Raw genomic sequence first — 21973 nt, 5'->3', positions numbered from 1 at the left:
TCTTCAGATTACGTGAGTGTGTGTTGTTTTTTATATATATCCAAACTTAGAGTTTGAAATCTCTATCAGAAAAAAGAATGCATAAAACTATTATTCTATCAGTACTATGACCAAGCAGTTACAGTGTTTCCATTTACTTAGGGTAAAACAGAACAGCAACAGAATATTTCAGTCTGTGCCTTCCCTTGAGAGAAGCTGATGCAAAATCCTTAATGGCTGGTTGCAGGTTTCCTGAGTACTAATCTTTGTCCATATCATCAATTATTGATTTTAATTCAGCTGGCTGTGAAATTGCATTTTGATAGAGCTTTCCAAAATACCCTGAAGTTTCTCAGCAGATGAATGCAATCCAGTCTTGTCCTTGGATAGAATACAAAAAAAAAAAAAAAAAAATCAAGTTACCATAGTTTTGAAGTGAAAATCTTACTGGAACACTTGACATTGAGCAGAGTCAGGTTTTTGTTTCCTAAAAAGAAGCAAAACTGTCTTAACTCCATCTCCAAGTTACTACTCTTGGGTTGAAGAAGAATGCAGGGGACAAAAATAATCTTTTTTAAAAAAAAAAGCAAGACCATTAGTCCTTTTCATTTTATAGTAAATTCATGTAATGATAAATGCTGTTCAAAAGAGAAAGAAGGTCAAAATTTGAAGCTAGGTAGCAAAAGATTACATATGGATATAAATATGGATAAAAAACCTGGCTTTATCAGACTTGGGGGAGGATGTGTGTGTTTGTGGCATGAAGTGAGAAATAAGTTAATTAGCACAACAATGCTAGAATTACACTGGGTTCTTAACAAATGGGCTTTCTGTTAATCTTCGCAATCTGCCTACTAGAGGAATATCAGTGTTCACATTTTACAGATGAAGAAACTGGCTCAAAGGGATCTGGCGAGGAGCCTTAGTCAAGTTTGCCTGTGTATGAATCAAGCCTGTCTGACTCCTAGCCATGCTCCTTCTTCTGCCATGATACAAATTGTTCAGCCTTTCTGAGTTCAGTTTTCTTGTTTCCAAAAAATATTCTCACCTGACTTGGCTCATTGTGAGGATTAAATGCAATAATGTGTGAAAGTCCTGGTGTATTTCTTGGCACAAGGTACTTCATAAATCCCAGCTTTCCTCCTCACCACTGACCCTCCAGACAGAGGTGCAATCAGGTGTCCTAACAGAAATGTGGGAAAGGTGTGCTTGAATGTGTGCACAGATCAGTGAGAGAGCAAAGGAAGACAGGTACACAAAGTTCCCTGGCCTGTATAGCTTTTACACCCGTTACAGAATTGACTTCTCTCTTCAGTAGCAAGGGACAGGCTTTGTGCAGCAGCCTCTGAGAGACCATGCTCTGTGTCTCTGGCAGTTCATCATATCCTCCAACAGTGGAGCAGTGATAAGAACCAGATGATCTGAATTTCCTACACAAAGCCAGCAGTGAATATCATCTGGGAAGGCGCATGCCCCAGTATCCATATGCCCTGCTCTTTAAGAAAGTACATCAAAAAGCTAATGGACTTTTACAAGAGCCCAGTTACTGTTTAATGTCTGTAAGCTCTCAGGAGCAGAGAATCACAACCCCTACCACGTACCGTTGGCAGCAGAACCAGTATTCCAAGCTGTTAAAGAAGCCAAGGATTAGATAAGATTTATGGAGACCCAATGCAAGTAGGAGAGCTAAAAATGGAATCTGCAGACATGTTTCCAATGCTCCATACACACACGGACAGGGCACATCTTTGTGTAGAGTTCTCCACTTTGCGTGGGCTCACTGAGAAGAAACAGTTCTCTCACCCTGGAGGAGTTGCCCCTCTTTTTAGATTTAGAGGTGTGTGACACTGTTGTGTACAGCCACATGCACAGCTCCAGATACTTTAGGAAAACTGCTGTGTGGGAGAAGAGGAAAACCAGAGGCCCCCGCACCTTCGAGCTGATCTTACAATTAAAATCACCACTCTTGGCTTCACTGTGTAACCCATTTTGTAACTTTTGAAGATCTGTTGATGTCTTAAAAATACTTTGCTTATAGTATGATTTTAGCAGTTATATGACTTCAGTATTACAAGCACCTATCAACCATTTCCTCAGCACCTACTTTCATTTTCATTTAAATCTGTATAACTTGACCTCTTACAATATTTGGAAAAAATATTTTGCAAGTACTCTGTATAAGTGTGGCTCTGAGCAAATATAATTCTAGACACCTTCATTGCTAACTTGTGCTTCATCCTCCAATACTGTAAGTCTTTGATAACCTGTCCAGGCTTCAATACAAGAAATTTCTAGATGAAGTGATTAAGATGAAGAAGTCATTCTAAGGTTAAGTGTCTGTTGGACAGTGAAATGCAGGGAAAATGTTACTTCATGTAATTGCTCAGAACATTTCAATACTTGTCCCTCATTGAGCTGTTCACCTGACACTTTGTTGGTGCAATTGGTACTAGAAGCATCCACAAAACCATCAGATGAAAACTATACTTAGATAATTCAGTAATGGTGAGAAAAGGACACCATTCTTACGCTAATGGATGTAGGGAAGCTCTTCTAATGTGCACAGGAGGTGCATAATAATGTGCAGCCACGATCTGCATTCCGTGAAGCTGGCACATCTGACAGTAGAGCCTTTTTTTTTCCCCCTTAAATTCTTTTATTGGTACATTTTATGTATGCAATACATTTACATTTCTCATTGGGAACTTGTACCTTTACATTATGTACCTTGGTTCTTATTTTTTCACCATTCCCAGCCCTCCCCTCACTCCCTCCACCCTTCCCTATTTACAAAGACTTTGTTTCCATTTTTTCCATTTCTCATAATTTTTCCCCTCCCTTCTTTCCTTTCCCCTACCCCTCCTACTTCCTTTACCGCTTTGGACCTTTTCTTCCTATTTCACATTATCAATTTTTCATTTTAATCATTGGTACATTTTAGGTATACAATATAATGACATTCATCATTGAAAATTTGCACCTTTACATAACCTCTCTTGGTTCTTAATTTTCCCCATTCCCCTGCCCTCCCTTCAACACCTCCATCCCTCCCTATTTACAAAGACTTTGTTTCCATTTTTTCATTTTCTCATATTAATTCCATTCCCTTCTTTCCTTTCCCCTACCCCTCCCACCTCCTCTTCCCCTTTGTCCGTTTTCTTCCTATTTCACATTATCTATTATACCTTTTAGTCCTTATTTAAACTTTCAGTTTCTCACACTAGAGAAACTACTCGGTATTTACACATGTGTGTCCTATTTATTTCACTTAAGAGTATCTCCTTAAGGGCTGGGGATCTAGCTCAGTGGTTTCACTGCCTACCTCGTAAGCGGAAGGACCTGAGTTCCATCCCCAGTACCAAAAAAAAAAAAAGTAAAAAAAGAGTATCACCTCAATGTGCATCCATTTAGCTATAAATGTCTCTAATTTCTCATTTTTTATGCCTGAGTAGTACTCCATTTTATTTTTCAAAAACCACATTTTCTTTATCCAGTCTCCAGTTGTGATGGGCATTTGGGCTGCTTCCAAGTTTTAGCTTTTACAAATTGTGCTGCTATGAACATGGGCGCACATATATCAGTGTGGTGTGATTCTTTTAATTCTTTGGGGAAGATACCCAGCAGGGGAATAGCTGGGTCAAATGGGACTTCAAGTCCTAGTTCTTTGACGTATTTCCATACTGATTTCCACAGGGGTTGCACCGGTCTACACTCCCACCAGCAGTGCAGGAGGGTTCCTCTTTCCCTACAGCCCCACCAGCATTTTTTATTGGTTGATTTTGTGACAGCAGCCATTCTTTCTGGGGTGAGGTGGAATCTCAGTGTTGTTTTCATCTGCATCTCTCGAATGACCAGTGATGTTGAACATTTTTTCATATGTTTATTTGCTGTTTCTATTTCTTTGTCTGAGAAATGTCTGTTCATTTCAGATGCCCATTTTCAGATTGGGTCTTTAAATTTGGGAGGTCTGATCTTTTTAAGTTCTTTATAGATTTGAGATAGTAGGCCTTTATCTGAGGAAGAGCAGGAGAAGATTTTTTCCCACATTGTGGGTTGTCTCTTCACACTGCTGGTGGTTTCTCATGCTGCACAGAAGCTCTTTAATAAGAGAAGATCCCACTTGTTGATTGCACTAGTTCATGGGCAAGTGAAGTTTTGTTTATAAAATATTTTCCTACACCAATGTCTTCAACAGTTCTACCCAACCTCTGTTCCAGCCAGTTCAGTGTTTCTATTTTAATATTTAGATCTTTAATCCATTTTGATTTTAGTTTAGTGCATGGCGAGAGATATAGGTCTTGTTTTAATCTTTGGCAAGTTGAAACCCAATTTTTCCAGCACCATTTATTAAAGAGGCTATCTTTCCTCCAGTGAGGGTGTTTGGCTCCTTTATCGAAGATGAGATGGCTGAGTGTGTCTGCCGTTGTTTCTGCATCTTCTAATCTGTTGCACTGGTCCTCAAGTCTGTTTCTTTGCCAGTACTATGCTGTTTTTATCACAGTAGCTTTGTAGAATAGTTTCAAGTTGGGGATTGTGATACCCCCCTGCCATGTCTCTATTACCTAGAATTGCTTTTGCTATTCTGGGTCTCTTCTTGTTCCAAATGAATTTTTGGATTGTTTTCTCAAGGTCTGTGAAGTATGCTTCTGGGATTTCAATTGGGATTGCATTGAATCTACATAGCAGTTTTAGAAGTATGGCCATTTTCACTATGTTGATCCTTCCTACCCAGGAGCATGGGATGTCTTTCCATTTTCTGATATCGTCTTCAATCTCTCTTTTCAGAGTCCTATAGTTTTCAGAGAAGAGGTCTTTAATTTCTTTTGTTAGGTTGATTCCTAGGTATTTCAGTTTTTTGGATGCTATTGTGAAAGGAATTGTTTGCCCTATTTCTCTCTCAGTGAGTCTGTCATTCATGTAGAGGAAAGCTATTGATTTTTGTGTGTTGACCTCATATCCAGTTACTCTACTGAATTTGGTTATTAAGTCTAGAAGACTTTTGGTGGCGTTCTTATGGTCTTCTATATAGAGTATCATGTCATCTGCAAATAATGACAATTTGACTTCTTCATTTCCTATCTTTATTCCTTTTATTTCCTTCTCTTGTCTAATTGCCATGGCTAATGTTTCCAAAACTATATTGAACAGGAGTGGTGATAGTGGATATCCTTGTCTTGTTCCTGATTTTAGTGTGAAGGATTTCAGTTTTTAACCATTTAGTATGATACTGGCTGTTGGTTTTTCATAGATGGCTTTTTATCAGATTTCTGCATCTATGGAGATAATCATATGTCCTTACAGCCTCTTGATGCCTAGAGCAAAGTCAATAATGTTGGGGAACTGATTGCTAAGCTCTCCAACAAGGACACAGCTGAGAGCAGGGTCTTCACCAAAGGCTATATTTCAGGTCAGTACGTGGCACCAAAGATCCAGAAATGGCTAGACTGTTTTGGTAAACTGAGTAACTCAAAGCACATCCTCAGTTTTCACAGGGACATACAACCAAGTATGTTGTACTTTTCTCAATGTTTGGTGCATTTCTCAAATGCTAGCTCAAAATGGGTGCCAATTGTTCACTCTTACCCATCCAGTAACTCTAAAGTGAAAGAAGAAAGTGCTTTATAATGACTTTTTCCCTCAAGTTCAATATCAGATGCATTTTGACTTTTTGTGATAACGTCCTACCAGTGAAATATTGGCATACATAAAGAATGTAATGACTGTTCTTTAGTTCTGAGTCATGGATAACAATAGTTAAAAACTATAACCTCAACTGACATCGCTGCTGAAATTTTTTTCTGCGGGATCAGGCATAATTTCTTGATCACTATGTTTAATACCAACCATGACTTTCTTTTGGAAACATTAAAATTGAAATTAAAATATTACATTTATGTGATAGAAATAAAATTGAAAAATACTGGATTAGCTGTATAGAAAGGCTTAGGTTTTTGGTTTTGAAGTAATCAATATTGCTTTTAGGCAGCTGGTTACCTAGTCCTTATTTTTCTTCAAGTCTCCATTTCCCATAATGGATACAATTCCAAGTTTTTATTTTTAAAAAATGTTGCTATAACATCAAAAGGGCCACACATTCAAAAGTAAGAGTGAAATAAAAATGAGTTCGAACAGGGCCAGACACGAAAGTTGTTTATGTTGAAGACTGCCTTAAAGACTGCAATAAACAAATACTTCTAGATTTTAAATAATGTGAAAGGCATTGCTAAAATGTCATTTCTGTTTGTAGACGTAAAATTCTGGCATAGTTAAAGAGGAAGAAATTCACTTTCTCTAACATTAAGCATGGATTCAGTTGAAATAAATTATGTTTATTCCACTTGCTAACAGAAAACTTGGAATTGGTTCCACTGTGAGAAATAAGCCCATGCCTTTTTTCTGAGTTAGTGTGAGATCTCTTTCAGAGAAATGTGGGTTCTTTCTATGTCTGACTGTACTGAAACTTGTAATTTGGGATGAGGTAACATGCTCAGTCAATGAAATGTCACCTTAGGGACGTTCAATGCCTCTTCAGACAAGGCACATGAAAAATATCAAGCAACTTGAGAACAAAGTTAAAACAATTTGTTTCTGTAGAAAAAAAATCATGACCATATGTTGTTCCCTATAAGTCTTACATAGAGAGCAGCCTCGGGAAAGTTACCACAAAGATATGGCATTCTGGTGTTATTATCTCACAGGAAATGCAGTTCTCAGGTGAATGCTGCAGGCAGGGTCCTTGTTTTCAGTTTTAATAATTGGACAGAATCAGAGTCAGTAATCTCCATCTCACACATTTCAACTACTGCATGAACCTTGGCTCTATGATACAGTTTTCACCTGAGTCATATTGAATTTGGATAAAATTGGGAGAAATGCATCATACAAATGCATGTGTGTCTCACAAATGGTAAGTGCATCAGGACAATACTTCACTGACCTTCTCAATATTCTTATCCTCCAGTCACATGGAGCAAGCACCAAAGGTGTTGGGAGAAGCAACTTCTGCAAGTATGGGAATGAATTTAATGGGCACATAGAGAAAAGACCTGTGTATGTGTACATCAATAGTACAGGGTCCTTCTCTCTCTGCCTATTTACCTCTCAAATCAGAGTATTCTATATTGCAGCAGTTAGAGATTGATTTTATTAATCCTAAAAACCCAGTTTGGAGCACAATGAATACTTGCTTTACACAGGACAGATTTTAGTTACCAGTGTGTTTCCGTTACCAGTGCTAGGCCACAGTTTATAGGAGATGAAACCCCTGGCAGAGCACGACACCAGGCAACTGCGCTACAGCTGGCGACTGGAAGTCCTACTGTGGGAGTCGGATTTGTCGCTTGGAGAGTGCAGCAAGCTCAACAGAAAAGACCTTGTGCCTCACCAGTGTATTCCCTGTAATTTCAGAGGCCGTATGTGATGCTAATAGGAAATAAATAGTGTTTAATGATAGCAGTAACAAGTGCTTAATGGTGTTTGTTACTTAGCCCTTCATGCCTTTTTAAATGTATGTATGTATGTCTGTTGTAGCAAAGTACGCGTAACATGGATCTAGCACCTTAATATTGACTTCTTATCAGCACACTTTTGCAGGGCATGACGATCTGGTCATGGGGCACTGCTCCATGTACCGGCCTTCAGTGGCATTTGGGTGGGATCAGAACACTCACTGTTGTGCAGCCATCGCCACCACCCAGCTCCAGCATGGTTTCCTCTTCCCAGACCAAAGCTCTGTGTACTTTAAACACTAGCTCCTGTCCATTGCTTGGCCCTGGTAACAGCCACTCTGCCTTCTGTCCATCAGTAGAACTTTCCAGTGCCTCAGGTTGATGAGCATGCAGTGTGCAGCCTCTTATGCCTGGCCCACTCAACAGAACGTTTCAGGCTTCATCCATGTTGTAGTATGGGCTGTGGTCTCCTTGTCAAGATTGAGTAGTAATATCCTGCCATAGACATGCATTGCATTTATATATATTCATCTATCCATGGGCATCTAGGTTGTTTCTACCCGTTATATATTGACACTTAAAATTCTCATAATGATTTGGTGATGTAGGCATATTTATGATCCCTATTTTATGATGAGAAGACAGCATTTATATAGCTAGGAAACTCTGGAGCCAGTATCACAACCCTCTAAATCTGAATAGATCCAAAGGTCCTGCTGGTAACCACTGAGATCTCCCACTTCCCTTTCAAATGATTTAAGAGTCTAAATAAAGCATGTACTAGTTAGAACATAATTTACATATGACTCTGAGGCCAGGTTTCTGACTCTATGGGATAGGTTTAAAGGTTCCACGAGCCAGGCACAGTAGTGGACACCTGTAATTCTAATAATCTGGGAGGCTGAGGCAAGGGGATTGCACATCCAAGTCCCAGCCTGGGCAACTTAGCAATTTAGTCAGACTCTGACTAAAAATAAAAAATAAAAGAGGCCAAGAACGTAGCTCAGTGTGAAGGCCCCGAGTTCAATCCCCAGTACTGCCAAAGGAATAGAAAAGTTCCAAAGAGTAGTCAACTGAAAAACTGGTCACCACACCAACTGATTTATAAGGGATCTCATTACTGCACAGTAAAAACTTAGTGCTGTCTGATGACCGACAATGCTCAGGCTAAATTCATTGTGATGATTCTCCTCACAGGGAGCAGGTGTGGAGTGTCATGGTCATAATATCACCCCACTTTTAGAAGGGGTAATTGCAGCATGCAGTGGGAAATTATGCAACTCAAGGACACATACTAAAAAAAACCCAAAAAACTGTTGAGTCCATACCTAACTCAGATAGGTTTTTTTAAAAACTTTATTAGTCCACGTGTGCAGTACATGATTAGATCCTTGTGGGGGTTTGTGCATGGACCTAATATCTTAATTCTTTTTCATTCTCTTCTGCTCGCCTGCCTCCCACTCCCTCCATCTCTGCATCCCCTTCCCATATGAGAAAGATCTATCGCCCTATTTCCTGTTCTTTTATTTTGCTATTTGTATTTAAGCTCGTGTTGTCTGATTTATTTCACTCAACATTATGGTCTCAGTGGACAGCACCAGAGATCATTTTATGAATTGCAGCATAAGTGTTACCTGTTTTCCCTCTCCATAAGGAATGTGACATGCAACATTGAGACCTTATTCAACAATTATCCTTTCACGGTATGCAAAATATCTTTAGGAAGCCTCTAAATAATAAGCAAATCTGTCAAGAAGTGATCCACCCATTGCTAAAATCATTTCCTACAGTAACTCCCACGAATATATCTGAAAACCAGGACTGAAAGTGCTCCATAAACAGTGTTACTCATGTGAAGGATGGTAGATTTTGGAACGCAGTGCTTCATGCACACATCAAGTTCCTCAGAGCGACATACCTGTGAGAGCAGCTTCATCTTACAAAGGCACAGAGAGCAGATTCATGAGCCCAGGGCAAAGTTGGAGACTTCCAAGGCAATGGAGCTTCCTTACCTCAGGTCCCTACCTCTGACTCTTCCATGTGTTCCAGTATTGCCCTCTCCTCAGCCATAGCGCAGGGTTCCCAAATCAGACCACCTGGTCCCCAGCATCAGCACGCTGGAGAGAAGCTGAGGGACTCAGGGCCTGACTCCCTCTCCTGTCTTGCAGAGCCCGAGGATGGCGCGCTCGGAGGAGGACCGCGAGGGGCCGTGGGATGTGTGGGGGCCATGGAGCGAGTGCTCGCGCACCTGCGGGGGCGGCGCCTCCTACTCGCTGCGCCGCTGCCTCAGCAGCAGGTAGGTGTGCAGGTGGGATGGTGGGGTGCACACTTGTGTGGCTCACACATCTAGCAAAGAAGGAAGGTGCAAGGAACTAAATGCAAAGGTCCTTGTCTGACATCCACCTCCAGCTATACTCTCCCTATGTGTAAACAACATAGAATTCATCTTATTTTCCAATTTTAGTTGTTTCTATGCTGATCTGGAAAATTCATTATTTGAAATTGTTCTAGAATCATGGGCCTCATAACGTGTGGGACCTTTTGTATCACCTTGGCAATGAAGGTGACAGAGATAAAAACACTATCATCATTCCCAGCATATTGAATGTGTGTTTTATTCCAGTGTTGCCAAGTACTTTGTAAATGAATGGTCTGTTGGTTTAGTTTTATAGATGTCCTAGTAGCTGAAAGTTTCCTAGGGTTATTCAGGACAATGAGTAGCAAATTTCAGTGAAGAAATCTGGAAGAACAGAAGCTCAGGGCGACTGTGATGTGAACGTGAGGAGGGGGAAGATGAGGAAGGGGTGGTGAACGGCTTCTAAGCAGAAGCAAAAGGACCTGAAATCTTTGGTAACAGTAATAATAATTCAAAACTGCATTTTGAGCTGTGTGGTCTGTGACTAGATTTGTCTCCAAACTATAAAATACAAAGCACCATAGTAATATTTTTTAATGAAAGATTTTATTTAACAGTGAAAAGTGTTAAAGGCAGCAAAAAGGAGTTTGATTGAAATCACTGTATATTATAAAACATGAAATAGAATAAGAAAAAATATGCATCTGCTGATTCTCCTAGACTTTTTATAAACAAACAGCAGAAAGTCGTGAGTTACAGGTTCAGGAAGATATCAGCTTACTTTACTAACAGTGAGTATGTCTTGAAATCAGGGTCTAAGCCTTACTCGTTTATGTTTCTCCACATAGGATCCAAAGAGTCAAGCAGATTTAGGAGCTTAATAAATGGTTCTTCATTGAGTCTGCTGAGAACTAGAGATTGTTTTGGCTCCAAACAGGTCTCACTCGAAATATTGTACCCTAGAAACCTAGCCACAGGCACACCTTGAAAGACACCAGAGCAGCTCTGGTACTTGGACATTGCAGTATTTGGGTCCGCATTGAATTGAAGACAAACAAGCAAGTTTGCCCTCTTTTGATACCACTTCATATCAAACAGACTCTAGAAATGATAAGGAGAGAATAAAACTTTTTTCCTCACGATTCCCCTGTTTCATTAATCTGAAACATACTAAAAAAAACAAAAACAAAATTGAATCTGCAATACATGATACTACATAATGATAATGTAACTGATAATAATCGTACATCAGTAAAGCTAAAATGCACAAATCTGGAATGTTCCTGCTATCTAGTTCCCAAATTAGCAAACTCACATATTCTGTGGGTAGGAGCCAACACGTGTATCACAGCAAACTCCCAAGAAATGTATGGGGATTTTCATATTGTCTCCGTAGTGTGAATGTGTGACTGCTACATTGTATTAGAATCTTCTGCTGAGTGAGAGAAAAAAAGCCACTTAAAAATAAATTTAAATCACAAGTAAAATTCTGTCATTTAGAAAATAATCAAATATTGATGCTATGTAAAATTGATAAATACCAATTTTGCCCTCTAGTAAAGTAAGGCTCCCGTTGTTGACTTGATTAAAATACCACAGAAGAAATCAGCTGTCCTCTATTTAGAATGTATGTCCAGTACTTTACAATATATTAGAAAAGCAGAATGTAAATTCTTAAATTATAGACATGTAGAAGATACATCCCTATTTGACATTTAAGTATTAGAACAATATACTCAATAAACTCATACCATGCTATGCTAGAAGGAAGGAAATACGTTCCTTTAGGAATTTGAAGAGAAAAAGCACCTCCAAATAGATATTTCCGAGTTTAGCATGAATATAAAAATATTAATATGTGTCATGATTTCTAGATAGCTAGTGATTCATGTAGACTGGTGCAGGGTACAGACACAGAGGGCTGGGCGGATACCTCAGTGGGAGAGCACTTGCCTTGTATGTGGAGGCCCTGGGTTTGATTCCCTGAACTACAAAACAACAAAGAAATAAAAAATTATACACAAGGACATATTTCATACTCTAAAAAAAATCTAATCATTCTTTAGCAAATCCCAACTTGTCACCATCAGGAACCCTGGAGCAATCTGAGTCACAAAAGCACTGTTTCTACATGCCTAATCATATATTCTGGCTGCTCCTGAGTGGGTTGGTGTTGCCACAGTTAGTTGAACTGTGCCAGTCTGGTCGAGGCTGATCCAGCCCTTCAGTCCAGGTACACTTTCTGGGAACAGCAGCTGGCAATAGGCCTTCCCTAGCTTGTTATAACTTAATGACTACTGATTTGCAAAGGAACAAATGGAGACTGAGTCAGTCTCTGGGATTGCATTAATTCTGCATAAACTTCACCTCCAAGGGATCTAAAGATCCAGTGACTAAGAAAATGCTCCTGTGACAGTGCCATTTGAGTGTCACGCAGTTGGGTACTCAGAGACACTGTGCTGCTGGCATTTAGAAAAACTTCTCTCCCACTGAAAGTACACATTCATTCATTCTGGGAAAGCATTTGATAGTTTAGCCACCAAAGAAGCTATTATAAAGCAGCTTGGATAGTTTCTGCTGTACTTTAACAACTTTGTGTATGTTGTGTTTTTCAAAATGAGACATGGATATACACACAAAGATAGGGGTGTGTGTGTGGGTGTGGGTGTGTGGGTGTGGGTGTGTGGGTGTGGGTGTGCATGCATGCATGTGGTGGGCTGTGATAGAAGATATGTATCATTTCAAAACAAATCTGAAATCTGCTGTGGCAGGGAGTTGCTCTGGCAGGGCCTTGGGTGGACACTGCTTGGGCCTCCCAAGAGTCCCCTTCACAATCAAAATACAGTTTTCCTCATGGTGAGATTATTATGTTTGGAATCAGAGATTCCCAAATGTTTCTGTGCCTCTTTGGCTTTCTCTTTCTGCCACTCTATGTCACTTCACAAGTTTTATAAATGGGATTTAACCTCTGCATTTTTTTTTCATGTGTGGTACAATTCCATTTTATAACTAATGAGAATCAAACTCACGTGGGCAAATTCTGATTCCTTCCCTGTGTAGTTTGAATCTATCTGCTTGGGATGAATCTGCTCAGGATCTTAGAAGGAAACTTAATCACCATTTTTTTCCATTAAATTTATTGGTACATTTTGGGTATAAAATACGGATACATTCATCATTGGGGTCTTGTACCTTCACAGGATGTATCTTGGTTCTTATTTTTTCCCCTTCCCCTGCCCTCCCTTCACCCCCTCCACCCTTCCCTCTTTGCAAAGACTTTGCTTCCATTATTTTCCTTTTCTCACATTTTTTCTTTTCCCTTATTTCCTTTCCCCTTCCCCTCCCACTTCCCCTACTCCTTTAGACCTTTTCTTCCTATTATGCAATATCAATTATACATTGTTTTAATTGCAATATCAAAATTTAGAGGACACTGCCACAGATTTTACAGGATTTAAAAGGATATAGAAAGCATATTACAAAAATCTTTTTTGAAATAAATTTGACAACTTCTAAGAAGTACCTTGGAAGATAAATTAATGAAACTGACTCTGGAGGAAATATAAAATTTGAATAGCACCTATTAAAGAAAGTATATTCCTTGCTTGAAAACCTACCTATATGACAACAACAGGCTCGTATACATTTTAACTGATGAATTATATCAAACATTTAAAGCAGAAAAAAGAAGGAACATTTCTCCCCTCATTTTAGGAAATCAACATTGTGCCAATAATAAAACTGGATAAAGATAATAGAAGAAAAAGTATGAACATAGATAAATATTTGTTTAACAAAACAAACTATTAGAAGTCAGATCTGTCAGTAGGTAGAAAGTGGTTTTATTATAGGGATGTCAGTGTTGGTTCAGCATTGGAAGATCCACCCCCAGAAATCATCATTTTAACAGAGGAAAAGAAAAAGCCATATGATCCTGTCACTAGTTGCGGAAAAAGTATTGGACTAAATTCTACAGCTGTTCATGGTAAAAGCTATCAGGAGACTAGAAGTAGAACAGAACCTTCTCAACAGATTAAAGACATGTACTCCATACTTCCAGCAAGAACGCCTTATATGAATGGAGAAGATACAATGCTTTGTCCCTAAGGTGGGGAACAAGGGCAGATATGCCTACTCTTCATCTGTCCATTAAACTTTGAAACATAGGCCTAAACCAAAATACTCTGGCAATAGAATGACACAATGAGGATAGGATTGGCAAGGTAGAAGAAAAATGTTTATATGTAGATGAAATGATCATCTACAGAGGAAATATTAAGAAATCTCTAGGAGGCCCTAGAACTTAGATTTGAATTTAGCAGGATTAGAAAACACAAGGTATATATAAAAATTCAGGTCTATGTATACTTGCTATAAATGAAGAATTGGATGTTGAAATTTAAAAGTTATGTAGGAATACAAAGGACCTAGAAAAGTAAAAAGGAAAAGAAAAAAAAACAGTGTTGGAAGACGTTTAGTACCTAATTTTAAGACTTCCTCTAAAGCTACAGTAATCAAGGCGGTGTTGGTGTAAGAAAAGACATATAGATCATTGGAATAAAAGAGAATCTAGAAATACAACCACACATATATGGTCCACTGAGTTTTGAAAGATTATTTAACATTAACATTTTATAGACTATAAACTCAATTCAAGAGTTGAGGAAAAGATAGGGTTTTCAGCAAATGACACTAGAATGCCTGGTATCCATATATAAAAGTTAACCTTAACCCTTTATTTCCATACATAGGGGCTGGGGATTTAGCTCAGTGGTTTGGCCGCCTGCTGTGCAAGCGCAAGGACCCAAGTTCAATCCCCGGTACCAAAAAATAAAAAATAAAAAAAATTTAAAAAAATAAATAAGAAAAATAAAAATAAATAAATATTTCCATACATAAAAATAACTTGAAAGGATCTATGAACCTAAATATGAAAGACTAAAACTATAAAACTTTAAGAAGACATTATAAGGGAAAATGTTAATGAATTTAGGGTAGGCAACAATTTCCTAGGATACAAAAAACATGATGTATAAAAGGAAAAAATTGATGAGATTCCATCAAAATTTAGAACTTTAAATGACATCATTAAGAAAATGAAAAGTACTCCTTAAACAGACCATATTCATAATACATATAACCTATGACCAGAATATGTAAAGAACTCTTACAGCTCATTAATAGACAACCCAATTAAAAAGTAGACACAAGAAGACGATAAATAGCCAGTACAGCACAAGGAAAGATGTCCAACACTAGAATCAGAAAAATACTAATCAGTACAATAACAAGATTGAATCATACACTCATTAGGGAGATGAAGTTAAAAGTTTTAAAAGCCTTGTCATGACTTTTTCTTTTTGTTGGATTCTCCCGCTTTGCGTTTAATTTGTCACGCCCAATGAATTCATTCTGCTGGGCTTTCTGGGGTTGTGATCCTCATTGTCTTTTCCTAGGATATTGTCTAAAATTTTTTGGACTGTTGGTTTGGTATTCATAAAGTTCCTAAGGTTCTCTTTACCATGACAGTATCTTATTTCTCCATCAATTTTGAAAGACAGTTTTGTGGGGTACATCAATCTGGGTTGGAGGCTGTTTTCCTTTAGGGCTTGAAATATGTCACTCCAAGCTCTTCTTGCCTTGAGGGTTTGCATTGAGAAGTCTGCTGTGATTCTGATGGGCTTTCCTTAGTATGTGATTTGTTTCTTTTCTCTCACTGCTTGTAGAATTTTGTTCTTCTGTTGGGTTTCTGGAATCCTAACTATTATATACCTATGTGTAGATTTGTTTTTTGATCAAGGCTAGTTGGAGTCCTATAGGCCTCACTTATCTGTATGTCAAGTTCTTTTCCCTTGCTTGGGAAGTTTTCTGCCATCACTTCTGTGAAGAGGTTTTGTATGTCATCTGCACTCTCTCCTGTTTCTTCTTTGACTCCAATCAGTCTTATGTTACTCTTCTTTGCATCGTCTAGCAGCTGCTGGATTGCTTTCTCGTGGTCCCTTACAATTTTAAAGCAATTTTTGCTTTCCTGGTCACTAATTACAATCTTATCTTCTATGTCTGAAATTCTGTCCTCACATTGGTTCATTCTGCTGCATAGACTTTCAGCGGAGCTTTTAATCTCCTGGAAATCTGTTTGTATCTGTTTTATGGATTCCATTGTTTCCTATGTTGGGATTCCATCATGTTCCTCAGATCCTCTATTGTTTTATCTGTGTCCTCTCTAGATTTATTAATTATGTCTTGCACTATGGGTACAATCTCTGCTGTTATCTGAGAAATTATTTCTGATTTCATTTTTTCCAGATCCTCTTTGGTGGCAGTTGAGGGAGTCCAGGTGGTTGAGTATCAAGAGTGTTCCATCTCGTTTCCCTTTGGGGTTGCTGTATGTGATCTAGAAGTCTGTTTTTGAGGCTTGTTTACATCTCTTCTCATTTTTGACGGGGAGGGGTGTTGATGGCACCCGTGCGCCTCACCTCCTGTGTGCTGAGGGGGGTGGTATAGCAGCCCGGAAGCCTCCTCCTGGGGGCTGGGAGTGGCACCTCCTGTAAACTGAGGCGGGTGGTAAGGTGCCCCAGAAGCCTCTTCGTGGAAGCTGGGAGTGGCTCACCTCCTCTGCGCTGGGGGAGGGTGTGGTACGGTGGCCTGGAAGCCTCCTCCTCGACACTGGGAGCCATTAATCACCATTTTTTAAGTTGTCAAGCGCCAAGAAGCTATTTGCTTTCTTGCTATTTGTCTTGGAATCAAGATCTTCTTTCATGATTAACAGCAATTCCTAGGTTTATAGCCTCATGTTTCAAAATGCTAAGCTTTCAGCAGTCAGAGTTAATGGAGAGACCTAGCTTCAAAATTTTTAGTTATATTGTTGGACAAAAAACTTAAAATTTAATTTTCATCAAAGTACATAACTCTAAACAGTAAGAAATATTAAACACATATACATATGAAACAAAATATAATAAAATACATTCTAATAGTTTCTTATTAATATTTAACTATAATTAAATCAGAGCTTACATATGGACCTGAATATATTCCTAGGCTGGATTTAGCACGTATTTGACACTTGTACTTTTGAAACAGGTATGTTCTGAAGTCTGTGTTCAGCCTCAAGACCTAAAATCAATTTGACTTAAAATTTTACTTGTTCTTTTCTCAGCAGACAGTACCATCTATCCTAGTACCAGCTGGAATCTATTTCTTTACTCTCCTTAGCTCCTCGGTGGTAATGGAAGCTCTAGTTGGTGAATCATTTGTCCGGAGCTGCAGAAATGCTGTGTGATAACTACCAAATTTCACTGTATCCGATGAGGGATTATTGCTGGGCTAGGTAGTTCTGGCCACCCTGGATGGACTTGGTTGCACAGCTGAGGTTGACAAACTGTTGGCTGATCTAAGCTGCTGTCATTGGGGCCAACTCAGGCAGCTTGGTTATGCCCTGAATATGCCTCATCTTCCATCAGGCAAATCCAGGCCAGCTTTGGAGACTACCAAAGGTGCGAGAGAGCCAGTCCGCATCCCAGCTGAGCCTCTGTGTTATGTGTGCTGGTGTCCCATCGCAAAAGTAACCCAAGAGTCAGTGCAAATGTTACATGGAAAAGTGTGAGGTACAGGGAAGGTAAAAGATTGGAGCCATTGTTGCAGTCTACCATGGAGGGTCTTCTCTGGCCTTCTTATTTGTCTTCAGTGGGTAATTAAATTAACGGATCCTCTCTCATCTCTCCATTCCAGATTTAGACATCTGAATTCAATTCAGTTACGTTACAGTTTGGGGAAAGATCAGAGGCTATGAATGTATACTTACCTAGAGGCCCCAGTGGTAAATACAATGTATGTAGTAGTCTAATGGTAAGCATTCAAATACAGACCAAGTAAAGCCCATTCACCTGAGAATTAGCCTCCCAGGCCAATTTTGTAGTTGTGGTCATGTGATCTCTCAGGTCACTTTCAGGTCTGATTTTTTAAGTTTATCAGTTAATAATTGTTCCAGTCCCAGTACCATAGGAGTTCCCAGGGAGCTCAATTGCATTTATGGAATAGATGACAACCTCTCAACTTCTGGAATTAACTGTGTTCTGTGACAGATTGAGAGCTTTAAGGAGGCTTGTTTAACCTTCTGAGTAGAGAATAGTCTGAGTTATCTTTTGAAAGTAACAGAAAAAAATCAGTGGCACTAAGCAGAGCAAAATTCTTTCCTGGGCTCCTCCCCTGTCCTATTTCTAAGGCTTCCAGAAAGTAGTCAGTGCTGGATTTTCCACTGATAATTGCCTTTACCTGCAACCCTGGTGTAAGCAACACCAGAAGAGACTATAAAAATATCTTCTACAACCTTTATGAATTTCTGTAAGGTTATTTTCTGTTTTGTTGAGTAACTCAGATGATACAACTGTTGCTCTGAGAGCTCTAGGTTTGTCTGCAGCCAGTTAATTTGGCTTTGCTCATAAAGAGTTCCAGATGCATGAAGCACTTAATGCTGTGAGTAACCTCATCCCTACCACTGTGTTAGGCGGATGCCAAGACCAAGGTCAAGAGGGAAACTGCAGCACACTCGGGTGGCAGTGAGTCAGATAGCTAGATACTTTTAAATATGTTAACCTTTACCCTGGTAGCTTAAGAAGACTTGAACATCTTTTAAGACTTTTTTTAACTTTATAAAATGCCAAATTAAGATTCATCTAAGGATGAATAATAGATTAATACATTAAAAGTATGAATATTTTATTAAATCCTAACCAATTAAATGATGAACTTGGCTGCTTTATTCAACAACCAAAAAAAGTCTACTTATAAACACAGACAGCATTTTTTAAAAGTTAACAAATTTTGAATTGAATCTTTGAGTTGAATAAAATTATCAGATAAACAAGAGTTAAAAATCAGCATACTGTTGGGAGTGCTAAAAACAGTAAGATTATGGTATTATTACAAAGATATGTACCTCCCAGAATGGTGTTAACATAAACACAGAAAAATAGCCCCCAGGAGTCTTATTCCACAGAAATAGGGACGAGCATCCTAAATTTCTCATTGCATTGTAATTGTACTTGGGAAAGTAAGCTAAATCTTTTGAATTCTAACTCTGAGCACATATGTTCGACCATGAAAATGTTGATACTTACACTCATGCAGGATTTAGTTAACAACTAATTTCTATACCATATAATAATAAATATCAAAAGAAAAATTTTGACAGTAACATTTGGCTTCTTAAACACAGATCTTCTTTTCAAGGTATCTCATCTCTTTTACAATATCCACTGAAATTCACAGGACTTGTTTTACAGGATTTAAAAACATTTAGCTCAAATGGACCCCAAAGAAAGATTCATCTGTAGTTCTTCATCTAGTGTTGTGTGTTATCAGACATGTTTTCCTTGGAAATGTTTCTGTTTTGGTTTGAAAGGAAGATATACAAGTTTGAAGCAGGTCTGACTGCTTGTGTCATTTATATGAGGTGGCCTTTACTTTGTGTTGGGAAGACTGCACATTTGGGGACTTAAGTTTAAGAGTTTGAGGTTGCTTTCTTTTTACTTTTTGGGTCAAAGCCTAGCCTAAATGTATTACCAGGACTTCTAATTCCAGGCCATGTATCTTAGAAGGTGTACTATTCCAAGATCTAATCTCCTTTCAGGAAGAGAATGCACTCAGGCCAGACTAAATGTTTAGGACCAATTTATGGTCTGGTTTGTCCCATAAACCATCAAAGATGGTTGGTAATGTGTTTTAGTAGGAATCTGTAAATTTTAGGGGGGGGGGGTTCCTGTGTATTTAAAAAACTTATTTGGTTTTCTCAATAGCCTTCTGAAGTTTTTATTTTCCTTCAATTTAATTTATTCATTCAACAAATATTTATTGAACTTTTTCTATTTATTAGGTAAATTTCTGGGTATTACTAAGGATAGAAATCCTAAGGGGCAACAGTCCACCCTTAGGAGCTTACTAAATTATGAATTTACCACTGAGTTTCTGCTGATTATATTACAAGGTATTTTAAGAAATAAGAGGGTTTTCTTATTTTATAAGTAACACATCTGTAGAATTGGAGGATTTTGTTATTTTTATATTTATTCCTATTTTATTCTGGTAGCACCAGTCCTTTATTTTCTTAATTAAGTTATAAATATTTCTCTTCTTTTACCTTCACAATGTTTAGCACACAAAGGACAATTAAAAGTTTGATAAATGTGTATGCATTTCTTTAATGTGTACCTCATGAGGAAGAAAAAAAAAAAGGAATACTGAACATGTCTATAAAAGCATAAGGAACCTAATCTTAATGCCAAAGTACCAAGATTAGTGGAAGCCATTATGCTTCTGCAGAATTGAGAAAGTACTTTAGACTGGACCTAAACTGAGCTGGAAGAGGTTTCAGAGCTAATCTCTTCTCGCTCCCTCTTTAGTATGACCTCTCCTTTTGCTTTAAATTCTAGCAAGAAATCTTAACATGAGGCCTACCCTCAACACACTTACAAGTGTATAATATAGTATTGTTAACTGCACTGAGAGTATTGCATAGCAAATATTGCAGACCTGAAGTTATACCCATTGGATAGTAGCTCTCCATTCCCTTTCACCATGGCCCATGCATCCTGTTTTGTTTCTGTGTGTTCAACTGTTCTAGAGGCCTTATCGAACTGGAACCATAGTGTTTGTCCTTTGTGACTGGCTTATTTCACTTAACAAAATGTCCTTCAGGTTCATCCATCTTGTTACATATGACAGGTTTCCTTTTTTGTGTGTGTGTGTGTGGTTAATAATTAACATTCTTCACTCCTGGAACCAAGTGTTTCTTTGATTCCAAAACAAGGGAGACCCAACCCAAAAAGCGAACTACAGACCAATCTCCTTAATGAACACAGATGCAAAAATCCTCAACAAGTTACCAGCAAACAGAATACAGAGAGTTATCAGGAAGATCATACACCCTGACCAAGTCAGATTTATCCCAGGGATGCAAGGATGGTTGAACATATGTCAATCAATGAATGTAATACACTATATTAATAGAGCCAAGGACAAAAACCATACGATCATTTCAATAGATGCAGAAAAAGCATTTGACAAAATCCAACACCCATTCATGATAAAAACCCTACAGAAAATTGAAATTTAAGGTCTTTATATCAACCTGATTAAGGCTATGAAAAACCAACAGCCAACATCATACTAAATGGTCAAAACCTGAAAACTTTCATGCTAAAATCAGGAACAAGACAAGGATGCCCACTATCACCACTCCTATTCAATATAGCCTTGGAAACATTAGCCACAGCAATTACAAAAGAGAAAGAAATAAAAGGAATAAAGATAGGAAAGGAAGAAGTTAAGCTGTCATTATTTGCTGATGATATGATACTTTATGTAGAAGACCCAAAAAACTCCACCAAAAGACATCCAGACTTAATTGATGGATTCAGTAGAGTAGCTGGATACAAGGTCAACACTCAATAAACAATAGCCTTCTTGTACACAAATAACAGACTCACTGAGAGAGAAATTAGGGAAACAATTCCTTTTACAATAGCATCCAAAAAAATGAAATATCTAGGAATCAATCTAACAAAGGAAGCAAAAGACCTCTACACTGAAAACTACAGTTCTCTGAAAAAAGAAATTGAAGAGGATATAAGAAAATGGAAAGATATCCCTTGTTCCTGCATGGGAATAACCAATATAGTGAAAATGGCCACACTTCCAAAGCTACTATGTAGATTTAATGTAATGCCAATTGAAATTCCAACAATATACTGCACAGAATTAGAGAAACAATTCCAAAAACTCATTTGGAACCAGAAGAGACCTAGAAGAGCAAAAGCAATTCTAGGCAACAGAGACATGGCGGGGGTATCACAATACCCAACTTGAACCTATACTACAAAGCTACTGTGATAAAAACATCATGGTACTGGAAAATAAACACACCTAATGATCAGTGGAATAGATTAGAAGATGCAGAAACAACTCCAGACATACTCATACACCTCATCTTTGACAAAGGAGCCAACCACCCTCACTGAAGGAAAGATAGCCTCTTAAATAAATGCTATTTAATAAACGGTGGTGGAAAAACTGGATTTCAACCTGCCAAAGATTAAAACTAGACCCATATCTATCACCATGCACTAAACTAAGATTGAAGTGGATTATAGATCTAAATATTAAAACAGAAACACTAAACTTGCTGGAAGAT

At 38.3% G+C, this 21973-nt stretch overlaps 1 protein-coding gene across 6 annotated transcripts in view; it reads left to right on the top strand.

Annotated features, from left to right (window-relative positions):
- Adamtsl1 (ADAMTS like 1) overlaps positions 1-21973 on the top strand; it is a 1037009-nt gene that overhangs the window by 623634 nt on the left and 391402 nt on the right. For 5 of the 6 annotated variants that reach the window (XM_087183424.1, XM_087183423.1, XM_087183422.1 and 2 more), the window contains one exon: positions 9596-9723. In XM_087183424.1, the coding sequence (XP_087039550.1) occupies positions 9596-9723 (128 nt within the window). Of the gene's footprint in view, positions 1-9595; positions 9724-21973 lie in introns of those variants that run through there. The other variant, XM_087183426.1, reaches the window with a different exon arrangement.

The sequence above is a fragment of the Heterocephalus glaber genome, unplaced genomic scaffold, assembly GCF_053883595.1.
Source record: "Heterocephalus glaber isolate CG9 unplaced genomic scaffold, H.glaber_assembly_v1.0 deba00001481, whole genome shotgun sequence".
NCBI lineage: Eukaryota > Metazoa > Chordata > Mammalia > Rodentia > Bathyergidae > Heterocephalus > Heterocephalus glaber.
This window is presented reverse-complemented; position numbering and strand designations above follow the sequence as displayed.